Source organism: Pezoporus wallicus, unplaced genomic scaffold (genome assembly GCF_028554395.1).
Source record: "Pezoporus wallicus isolate ANWC-B61680 ecotype Strahan unplaced genomic scaffold, APGP_CSIRO_Pwel_v1 contig_13766, whole genome shotgun sequence".
Taxonomy (NCBI): Eukaryota; Metazoa; Chordata; class Aves; order Psittaciformes; family Psittacidae; genus Pezoporus; species Pezoporus wallicus.
The window spans coordinates 1,201,307-1,212,155 of NW_026635291.1; the positions used below are offsets into that span (position 1 = coordinate 1,201,307).

A 10,849-nucleotide genomic window follows, 5' to 3' on the forward strand; every position below is an offset into this window, starting at 1 on the left:
TTCCCTCCTTCCTTCCCTGCCCATTTCAACAGGCAATGTCCCACAGCAGGCACAGGAGCTGCTGCATCTGCCCCCTGAGGTCCCTCAACATTCCAGGTGGCCTGAGGGAATCCATGCGGGAACAACGCTGCCCAGCACATCCCCACTGCAGCATCCCCTCCCTGTGCTGCCTTGGTGATGGAGGCCACCAGCAGGCAGAGCTCCAGCTCCATCCCATCTGCCCCGTGCCTGGGAAGGAGCTGGGAGACCCTTCACAAAGCCCTGGATCCTCCAATCTGTAAAGGGACAGAGCTCAAGTTCCACTTACGGCATTCCGGCCTCACCTCGGATGCGTCTTCCCTCCCCATGGGGAAGCTCCATCCACACACGAAGGGAGGATCATGAGGAAAACCAGCAGGAACCTGTGTCCTGTGGGAACAGCCGATTAAAGCACTTGAATGCTTTAAGGGGTTTGAGACAATCACTCGTGGTCCCAGTGTTAACCGAGGCTTCTCCCAGCAGCATCCCACCACACACTCCCACCACGGCAGGAAGGGCACCTCTGGAAAACGAGCTCCTCTTGGAGCTGTGGTTTCCCTCTTTGTCTGTTTGGTGACACAATAAAAGCACACGTGGGAATTACAACACCTGGAAATCAAAGTCTTGCTTCTATGATAAGGAAAGGGTGCTCCTAAACCAGTGTAAACCTCAAAGGGCCTCAACCTGCTTTACTTCATCAAACAACCACAAAGCTGGGAGCTGCAGCAATCTTCATCCTTAAGACACAGCTTTGAGTTTGAAGAATTGCACCGCTAAAAGCAATTTCCAGGAGCGAATTGGCTTTAGTTATAGATGTCACCCCTCTTTCTAGTTCTAGGAATATGTATTCCATCTGTAGGAGCTGGAAACTGATTGAACTGCAGGATCTCGAGAGCCAGAAGTGTCATTTACAAACTAACACTCGAGGCAAGAACCTGATTTTAATACAATAGAAACAGCTTTTGAAAGCTTTTGGGAAGTGGTGTGTGAGGAACAGCCACAACATCTACCTTGGAGGTTATTAGAGACACAAGCAGACAGCTTCCAGCACGTAGCTGCAACGAGGCAGATGGTTCCACATCCTCCCAGGGGCATTCTGTTCCTTGCATATCAAGGCGTTACCACACATTAGAATACTGCACACTGCACCTTCTCTAACAGCAGCAGCTGCAATTACCTTCATTAAAACTTTGCATTTCCATTTAAAATCCAGCAGCTTCCAGGTTTACGGTTGGTTTAAATTAGTCGGGAAACCCAGAGCGTGTCAGCTTGGCACAATGCTCAGTACATTCACATCTTTAACTGGGCTGAGATCAATGGGAACGTGCCAGGGAAATATCATAGAACCATGGAAATATCATAGAACCATGGAATGGTTTGGGTTGAAGGGACCTTAAAGCTCACCCAGCTCCAACCCCTGCCATGGGCAGGGACACCTTCCACCAGAGCAGCTTGCTCCAAGCTCCTGTGTCCAACCTGGCCTTGAGCACTGCTGCTGCTGCTCAGAGAGAACCTTCTCTAAACGGGCCAAGTTCTGTAACTCCCCAAAGAAGCCATTAATAATGGTGGGGAACTGAGAGAGTTCAGAAACCAAGACCCCATCTACAACCTCCTGAGAAACTCAGCTTCTGTTCCACTAGGCAGCTCCTTCCACTGGCCCATGATGGAACAGTTGTCACGGCTTCCGTGGCTCTTACACCCTCACTCTTCCCAGCAGCAGTATAAAGTGCACAGGTCCACCATAAACAATCACAAGACTGAATCCTACCTGCACGCCAGTGAAAACAGCGTCTGGTGAACAGCAAACTGACAACACCCATGCTGCGCACAGCAGCACTGTAAAGAATTCCACCTGGAAGAAGCAAAACTGGGTGTTAAGGGCTCCACATTTAAACCCCCCAGTGAACAGACACCTCTGAACTGCACTGAGATTGATAAAAAGGGTCCCCATAGAAACTAATACTAAAAGCAAACACGAAAATGCAACAAAGACTGGCAAAGAAAATGCCACGGACTCGAGCTCTACGTACACGTTCACATTCAGCTGAGTGCTACCAAAACCTCAGCTGAGGTCCAGCCTCACGGAGGCTATGAGTGCAGCCCCTCTTTGTCCAGCCTGCTTTGAAGAGGCAGTGTCAAACCTCACAGAGAAGGTGGGAAGCACCAAGTGGCGACCAGTGGAGGGCATCGAGGGTGTCCATGCTCATGGGGCAGCTGTCAGCAAGGTGATGGTGGGGAACCAGCAGCTTATGATGGGAAGGCAGAGAGGGAACCATGCTTTACTGGTGCTGGTGAGGATGAAGGACGGTCAGGCAAGCAGCACGGGCGCATCGAGCTGGGTTCAGCAACATCAGGACCTGCGTAGTGGGGCGAGACAAGAGGGTTTGGGATGAGGCTCTGTGATCCCCACCGAGAGGTGCCACGGTCCCAGCACTCACCGGAGCAGCGTGGAGCTGGCAGCGGTTGCCATAGCAGCGGCCGGAGGAGAGATGCTCAAGGATGCGGTAGCGGTGCAGCCGCAGGGATGAGCAGTTCGGAGCCTCCATCACCACAGCCCCGTGCCCTGGCCCTGCTGCTTCACTGCCAGCCCTGAGAACTCACCATGTGCCCGGGCAGCGTCCTCTCCTCCCGCCCATGGCGCGGCCCCGGAAGCGGAAGGCGCGGCCCCGCCGCCGTTACCAGGCAGCACCGGGGCGGGAGGCAGCCGCTGCGGCGGTGCCGGCACCACAGAGCACCCGGGCCCCTCGGGATGGAGGCGGCTGCAGCCCCCGAGGGAGCAGTGAGGGGCAGCGGGGGCTGGCGGGAGCCGGCTGAGCCCAGCACCGAGCAGGAGCTCCGTGAGGAGCTGCGGAGGGCAAGGGATGACTACAACATGGCCACAGGTACCGGGCAGGCATCCAGAGCACACCCTCACCCTCCCTTCATCCTCACACCACTCTGCTCTGACTGAGAGCACGCCCCAGGTCAGGCTCGCACGAGCACAAAGCTGACTTGAAGGCCACTTGCATTAAAACCACTCAGTTTCCCCCTCCTTACACAATACAACCCAGCCAAAGAGCATCCCAAGCACCATCCTGGGGCATCCAGCAGCACTTCTGCATGGTGGCAGACCTATTACCAGCTCTAGTAGTTCCCAGAGCAGCACACAATAAGGTTAGTTTAATATATATTGAAGTACTGCAGAATACATAACCAGCATCACTGCGGCTGCAGCATTAACTTCACCCTTTCCACACTCAGACGGTCACAGCTGCAGCTCCGTGTGTGCTTACCTGAAGGAAGGAGCTGTGCAGCTACAGGCAGGGGTTCGGTTTGTTTAAGAGTCCTTCTCCAACCCTACAGGCACCATCTCCTCCTTGCAAAGACAACTGGAGATCAAAGAGTCCCAGCTCCGGAGAACCAGATCTGAAACCGAAATGCTCCAAAAGCAGCTCAGAAAGCAAGAAAGCCACTTACAAGACATGTCTGCCAAGGTACCACCTGAGGGCAAGGTGTCCATCCTTGGGGATTCAGGCCTCAGGCTGCAGCTCGCCTCCTCATAGACAGGAGGTGCACCCGTGAGCTGTGACAGTGAAGGGTAAAATAACTTCTTCTTCAGTTTTGCAGTCTCAGAGAACAGAAATGTGAAGAAATGATGGTGACAATGGAGGAGGAGAACCGCAGCCTCCGACAGGTAAACTCGGTGCAAAGCTGCTATAGGGAATGCTTGTATTAGCTGCTTAGTTGTGCTTGTTTCAGGCTCGGGGGAGTTTCCCACTTAAAACCCCTACTCAGTCCAGAAGTAACAGCAGCCACCAGTGCCAACAAGGCTGTCAGTCTGCAGACTCTGCCCAGGAGACAGAAGCAGCGTTTGGACCAGACACAGGGAAGATGCGGCCAGGCCTGCTTGTTCCTTCCTCACAATCCGGGCTTGGTTTCTGGATCTCTTCAGGTCCTCTCGGAACAAGAATCCAGGCTGGCCGCGCAGCACAAGCTCATCGGTGAGCTACAGGAGACCATCGGGCAGCTGCAGACAGAGGCGCGCTCCCACCGGTACCACATCCGCACGCAGCAGCGGCAGCAGGAGGCAGCCCAAAGGGAGGTTAAGGCACTGCAGCAGAAGGAGCTGCAAACTCGCGTGGCGCTGGAGCTCATCACCAGCAAGGTAACGTGGCCTTGGTGTCAGCATCCTCCCTCCCTCCCTCCCTCCTGGGGACGCTCCAACCCAGGAGCAAAGAACACGAGAGCACAGAGGCATTACTCTTGGGCAGCAGCACAGCAGGAGATGCACCAGGGCACTGCAGTCCTGGCTGCCCTCCACTGCCACAGGGCCACGGGGCCAGAGGAGCAGGGAACTCATCCATTTCCTTCCCAGCTTTGTAGCATGCAACTCCTACATCACTTACAAAGCAAACAGGCCTCAAATACCAGAAGCCCTTGAGAAACTCGTGTTCAGAACAATTACATCATCAGGTTTCTAATAGCCTTCTAGATTCAAAGTAACAGGTATCACCTTGAAGCCATTTCAGGGAGGCACAGGGTGGCAAGCACAGAGCCCAATACCTGCGTAAGGAACTCAGTCCACTCCAAAACACATCATTATCACAGTACTTGCAGCAAAGCCCAGTCAAACCACGTATAATTTCACACAAACAGGCCTTTCATTTCACCCTTCAGTAGCACGGCACCCAAGTCTAACAGCGTAGTCTCTGTAAATCCCTGTGAATACCAAAGAACTGTATATACACACTAAGCCCATCTATTCTCATCTTTCATCAACAGTTTGAAAAGTATCGAAGCAAAATAATCCAGGCCACATTCAGCACAGCAGGCATCAAGCCTCCACAGGCAGAGACCACGGACGAGGAGGTGCTGGAGGCAATGCAGGTACGTGGTTCACGTGAACTCTGCTTCCAGCAAGGGCCTGACGAGGTAAGAGATCACTGCAGTGCTGATCCCCACCCAGTGCATCCCCACCTCTTTACACAGCCCTCATTTGCAGAAAATCATTAACGAACGGATCGAGTTCCATCAGATGCTCAAACAGAAAGGCATCAGAGTCCCACCGCTCTACGGCACCGACACCGCTGCATCACCTACTAGTAGGGGAAGGAGAAGGAGTAGCACAAGGCAGCAGCATGTCACCCCTGAAAAGTAGCCCTGATGGCTGAGCAGAACACATCACCAATGTCAGGCTCCTGTTCCCTGGGTCTGAGGTCGACGTACTAATGAATTAAACCCATCCTCCTGAAACCAAGTCCTGCAGGAATCTCTCATTCAGTTGTTTCAACCAACTCACAGCACAAACCACTGTAAAACACTGGTGTGTAGAAACACTCAGCTTCACAGGGAAGCTCAAAGCACTACTAAGGTCTGCCTGGCTACAGCTAGAAAGCACTGAGTTCTCATTTTTGCAGTGTTCAATAGCTGCTTGGGCAAGGTTGTACGGTTACATGACTGGAAAACTCACCAGTGCCAAAACCCATCAGTGCCCAAACACATGACAGTGACATGACTGTAAGAACCGTTTTATTTTCCCATTCATAAGCGAGTCCCAACACATGGATGTATTTGACACAGTATCTCCAAGTTCAGTTAGAGCTCTGCAGCCTCACTTTCAACAGCACAAAACTCCATCTCTAGGTCACCATTGCTTATGAAGAGGTTTGCACTCATAAGGTGGTAGCCTGGATGTAGCTGCCACCCACTCCAACCACTCCAACTACCGGTGCACCAACACCCTTCACGTGGAAGTGTGAAAGCAAGCACTCTGGGCATGAGTGCTTGTACTCTGGGGAGACAAAAAGCTTTAGTAGCGTCAACACTAAGCAGCATCAGTCCTCTGAGTGGAAATGAACTTTACGAGCACGAATGAACTTGGTGCTCCATCAACAGTAACTCAATGGGTACGCAACAGGGCCACTACAACTGGTGCTTCCACAAGGATGGGCGATGGCTCTGCAGTGCACTGAGACACAAACCCCTGCACTCAATTCAACTGACTTGGCTTAGAAATGGAAGCTGTGTTAATGTCTGAACACAGAAACCATCCTTTAAAACTCACTCGAGTTCTGACAGCAATTACATCGTCACAATTACTCCAGATAGAAAATCACGCTGAATGAGATGTCAGCAAAGCCATTTGGCATCCCATCCTCGGTAGGGGCATGCAGCACGTGGCTGTTTCAACGCTGTCACTGACTGATTTCTCAGTTTAGCTGCCAAAATAATAATCCAGCTGAAACATACCAGGAAGAAGCAGGGATCCAGCAGAAAAACACGACTGCATTCACATTACAGATGCTAAGACACAATGGTTTTCTCTACAAGTGAACATGTTCTGACTTCCAGCTTCTTCTCTGCCTTTCAGTTCTCCCTACTCAGACAGAACGCTGATGGCTTTCTATTAAGGCTGAAGGAACACAACCCTGCTTGCCACAGCCTATCAAACGTGACAGTAGCAGGCGGGATGCACTGCATCTTGTCCTTACAAACCCGAACAACCTCACTGCATACAAGCTGCGTTGTTGGCATATGGCAAAAAAGAAAGGAAATGGAATCATTCTGTGAGCTCTGACAGCTGCTAACGTATTACAGTGAGGAGAGAGGACACTGTGCTTAGGTCAGTTTTTGAAGGATAAAGTACTTTCAAGTTTCCATCTGTGTCCACCACTCGAACCTGCTCCACAAGCATCGGCTGAGCGTTCTGGCTGGGGTTCAAAGCTGCTGGTCCACAAAGAGCATCAGATTCGTTATCCGAGCCTGAGTCTTCCTTGTTTTCCAAGGTAGATCTGTTCAGTTCTGCAATTTTCTGTTAAAAGCAAAACACAGAAAACAAGATTAATTCTGTGGCTGAGAGCAATTCCAGGCTGCTTCCAACAGAAGTTGTTGGCAGCAGCTGAAGCCGTACGAGCACTAAGAAGGGAAGGTGTTCAAAGACAAACCCTACATTTCTAATTGTGGTAACACAATGTTATTTACCTGGGTGAGTTCTGAGGTCTGCCAGGGAATCAGGATATAAGAATATGAAAACCCTTTGCAATGTGGAGATGGAAGGGTGCAAGCATGGAAGCAAGGATGGGAAAGCAAGTGAAGGAGAGGGAAGAATACTACTACTAAAGTAAAAATCAGCTGCTGTGTTCTCCTCAATGCATGTGGGCACTACGCATCCTGTCGAGAACAGATGTGATTGTTTTCCTGAGCTACTTACCAGAATTAGTGTGTCCATGACATCTTTGCATATCTGTAAGCTGGTATCACTTGTCACCTCCAGAAAGAGATCCCGGGTGTCCTTCCTGATCTGGAAGGATTTCACAGGTAAAGCCAGTGAGATGGGAGCGCACTCGCCCACAGTCACTTGGCAACACTTCATGCACAAACTGAAAGAAGATGTTCATTCAACGCAGCTCAGGCAAAGTGCTGCCTTGCTTTACAAGTCAAACACCATACTCTTGCCCTTCAATAAAGCCATCCCTGCTTAGAACAGAGCTCTGGCCAGAGGCTGCCACACTGGCAAAGGTGGAAATGGCACTTCCACATCCAGCTCAAGCTGACCACCTAGCAGGCAAGACCCAGGTTTGGAGATTTGTATTTGGAATGTAATCACAACAGGCACAGATTTGGGCATATCTCTGAATGCAGAGTTCAATCTCAGTGGAAAAAAACCCCTCACTTTAATTCTGATCAACACATTTCCACTAACAGATTACCTTTGTCTTCTCGCTGTTGGTTATGGGTGGGAAAGAAATCACGATGCCTTCAGCATCCACCAGACAGGGGTAGTTGTCTTTGCCATCCAGTAACTGGAGATACCTGCCAGGAAAAGGAAAGCGGCAAAGAGTGGGTAATTGAACCAGCAGCAGGATGCAGTGGCACAAGAGTGTGACAACAGTGAATTAGGGTCTTCCTGGTCCACCATGGAGCAAAAGGAGTAAGAACATGGAAATTCAGTAAAGGTGTATCACGGTGATACAGCTGAGGGAAGCCACAGGATGTCATGCACTGACCTATGCAATCCAGACACATTCTGGCGCTTCTTCTGCTTCCTCTGCTCCTCAGCTTCTAACTGCAGCTGGCGGAGAAGATCCTTTGCCTTGATCTCCTTTCGACCCAGAGGTGTTACCTACACCGTACAGAGCAAATACCTGAATTTAAGAGCTGCTCAGTCACAGGGGTTATTCAAACTCCTGTAAGCAAGACAATAACTGAGTTTAAACCTTTGTGTGAGCTACAACACCCACTGGAAAACCATTTGCTAGCACTAATTCCATTCTGTACAGTTCCAGAAGACAAAAGGGAACCAAGCGGAAAGGCCCAGGGATGCTATGGGCCCTACCTTCAGCGTGTCAGGAGGCTGAACATCATACATCAGAGGAGCTTTGATCAGCTGCAGGTCATGGGTGGCAATAGTGGCTACTGTCCGCTTTTCACAGATGTCTTCATGCAGTTTGGTCTGAAACAGAAAGAAACCTATCAAAGCAGATCCAAAACATCCACATGATTTACTCCTCAGAATTACTCTTCACAGATTCTTCTGTATTTAACATTTGTAGCTACTCAAGTAACTCTTTTGCATTAAATAGAGCCTTTCTGCAAACTAATTTTACCTGAATTGCAATTGAAATGTAAAGACAGTGAGCATAACCCATGGCATCTCTCAACTAGGAAACAAATGGTTTTAAATCAGAATACCATCACAGAGTCTTATAATCTGAAAGCACCTAACCCCTGCCACCTAATGGCTGGGCAGGCCATAAATCAGGGGTGACAGGCTGTGGTTATCGTACCTGTTGGTTTCAGCACAGATTAGGGAACCTGGAGCCAAACCAAGGTACTTCTAATGTGGATTGGGTTCACTAATAGCTCTCAACAGGTTCCACAGCACCAACAAGCTGCTGCGACAGAGCAAACGCACTCAGGTGTGCGCTCATCTCCCTCTCATAGTAACACCTGAGCTCCTGTTGGGCTCCTCAGGAAAACCAGTTCTGCTCGTTCCAGAGGGACTGGTCAGCAGCTGCTGCACCCTCCCCAGCTCCTGGGTGAACAGCTCTCTCTGAGCTCACCTAACACAAGACCGCAGCACTGACCTGTGCGGACAGGAACCTCTTCAGAGCATTTCCTGGCTTCAAGTTCACTCCCCTAAGCACGCAGCACACGATGAAGGGTCGAACATCCTTGATACCCGGGCTCACTTTGACCACCAAGGGCGCCGGGTTTTCAGAGACGTGAAGAACCTTCACCAGCAGCTTGCTCGCCTCTTCCACCTCGTCCTGCTCCCCGTCCCCACCATCCTTCTTCTGCTGCTTCTCCCTCTTCTTCTTCCTGGCCTCCTCCCTGGTGCTCTCAGCCTTTCCCTTCCCGCGGCCCCCAGCCCGCAGGTAGTCCAGGATGGCTTTTGTCTGGCAGCCATTGACCATCTTCTCCAGCCGCTTGTCCTTCAGCTGGTTCCCCCTGAAGTTGGCTTCCTTGAGGCGGGGGCAGTCGGCCAGGGCAGAGGGCAGCTCCCGCAGGTGGTTGTTGGCCACGTCCAGACTCTGGAAGAGACAGAGACTGGGGGGTCAGTGATGGGGACCCAGGTGGGCTCTGTAGCAGACAGCGATGAAGGGGTCAGTGATGGGGACTCAGGTGGGCTCTGTAGCAGCCAGCAATGCGGGGCAGTGATGGGGATCCAGGTGGGCTCTGTAGCAGCCAGCAATGGGGGGGCAGTGATGGGGACCTGGGTGGGCTCTGTAAGAGACAGAGATGGGGGGGGGGCAGTGATGGGGACCCGGGTGGGCTCTGTAGCAGCCAGCAATGGGGGGGCAGTGACGGGGACCCGGGTGGGCTCTGTAGCAGCCAGCAATGGGGGGGCAGTGACGGGGACCCGGGTGGGCTCTGTAGCAGCCAGCAATGGGGGGGCAGTGATGGGGACCCGGGTACCCCTCGCACCTTCAGTGCCGGCAGGGCGGCGATGTCAGCGCCCAGCTCCTCCACCTCGTTGTCCGCAGCCTCCAGGCGGCTCAGCAGCGGGAAGGGCCCTCCCGGGGCGGCGGCGGCGGGGGGGGGCAGGAGCCCTCCGGGCAGCGCCCGCAGCCGGTTCCCGGAGAGCAGCAGCGCCTGCAGCTGCGGCGCGGCGCGGGCCAGCCCCGGGCCCAGCTCCCGCAGCCGGTTCCCGCTCAGGTTGAGGCTGCGCAGCTGCGGGAAGGCCGGGGCTGCCCCGGGGGGCTCCGCGTCCGCCGCCCCGCCCAGCGCCGCGGGCAGCGCCTCCAGGCCGTTACCGGAGAGGTCGAGGACGCGCAGGGCCGGCAGCGCCCCGCCCAGCCCCGCGCCCAGCCCGGCGGGGCCCAGCGCGTTGCCGCGCAGCACCAGCGTGTGCAGGGCGGGCAGGGCCGCGGCCAGCCCCGGGCCCAGCTCCCGCAGCGCCGCGCAGCCGCTCAGCTCCAGCGACTGCAGCAGCGGCAGCGCCAGCAGCGCCGCCGGCAGCCGCCCCCCGCCCGCCGCCACCCGCTCCGCCACCGCCGCGCCGGGCAGGGACAGCTCCCGCCGCCGCTCCCGCGCCGCCGCCTCCAGCTCCGGCCACGCCGCCGCCGCCGCCGCCGCCATGGTGCCGCGGGGAGGGGCCGCGGCGCGGGCCCGCCTCGCCCCGCCGGAAAGGGCCGGTCCGGGGCCGCCTCCGAGCGCTGCCGGGAGCGCTCCGGAGCCGGTGGCGAAGGTGCGGGTTTAACCCTTACAAAGAGCGAGAGCATCGCTAAGGGTGACCCCCTCCGTGCCCATCCCCAGCTGTGCGAGCGGCGTCCGTCCCTGCCTTGGGGTCGGACAGATTCCTGCGCGCGGGGCAAGGGCTGCTCCAGACGCGTCTCTGCACCTCGGGTGG

The 10,849-nt window shown here is 54.1% G+C and overlaps 2 protein-coding genes across 3 annotated transcripts; one reads left to right on the plus strand and one right to left on the minus strand.

The window, feature by feature from the left end:
• The first annotated feature begins 2,758 nt into the window (after positions 1-2,758).
• CCDC27 (coiled-coil domain containing 27) lies at positions 2,759-5,372 on the plus strand. 2 transcript variants are annotated; one of them, XM_057418188.1, is made up of 6 exons: positions 2,759-2,900; positions 3,361-3,491; positions 3,617-3,691; positions 3,950-4,162; positions 4,780-4,884; positions 5,000-5,372. In XM_057418188.1, exons 1-6 carry the CDS (start codon positions 2,768-2,770, stop codon positions 5,153-5,155), a joined length of 813 nt encoding a protein of 270 aa, XP_057274171.1. In that variant the 5' UTR covers positions 2,759-2,767; the 3' UTR covers positions 5,156-5,372. The 2 variants fall into 2 exon arrangements, with proteins under 2 accessions (XP_057274171.1, XP_057274178.1); XM_057418195.1 differs by lacking the exon at positions 3,617-3,691.
• Positions 5,373-5,509: 137 nt separating this feature from the next.
• On the minus strand, positions 5,510-10,578 carry LRRC47 (leucine rich repeat containing 47). Its single transcript, XM_057418176.1, has 7 exons — positions 9,925-10,578; positions 9,084-9,530; positions 8,333-8,449; positions 8,004-8,119; positions 7,707-7,809; positions 7,208-7,297; positions 5,510-6,808 (listed from the first exon to the last, which is right to left on the minus strand). The coding sequence occupies exons 1-7, from the start codon at positions 10,576-10,578 to the stop codon at positions 6,581-6,583; spliced, it is 1,755 nt and encodes a 584-aa protein (XP_057274159.1). The 3' UTR covers positions 5,510-6,580.
• Positions 10,579-10,849: the final 271 nt, after the last annotated feature.

Excerpts from the sequence above, each read along its gene's own strand:
- CCDC27 (XM_057418188.1), top strand. The coding sequence starts at position 2,768 with ATGGAGGCGGCTGCAGCCCCCGAGGGAGCAGTGAGGGGCAGCGGGGGC. Across the intron at positions 2,901-3,360 it reads TGACTACAACATGGCCACAG|GCACCATCTCCTCCTTGCAA; the intron begins GTACCGGGCAGG and ends CCAACCCTACAG. Across the intron at positions 3,492-3,616 it reads TACAAGACATGTCTGCCAAG|TTTTGCAGTCTCAGAGAACA; the intron begins GTACCACCTGAG and ends CTTCTTCTTCAG.
- LRRC47 (XM_057418176.1), bottom strand. The coding sequence starts at position 10,578 with ATGGCGGCGGCGGCGGCGGCGGCGTGGCCGGAGCTGGAGGCGGCGGCG. Across the intron at positions 8,450-9,083 it reads AGAGGTTCCTGTCCGCACAG|ACCAAACTGCATGAAGACAT; the intron begins GTCAGTGCTGCG and ends TTTCTGTTTCAG. Across the intron at positions 6,809-7,207 it reads TCATGGACACACTAATTCTG|AAAATTGCAGAACTGAACAG; the intron begins GTAAGTAGCTCA and ends TGCTTTTAACAG.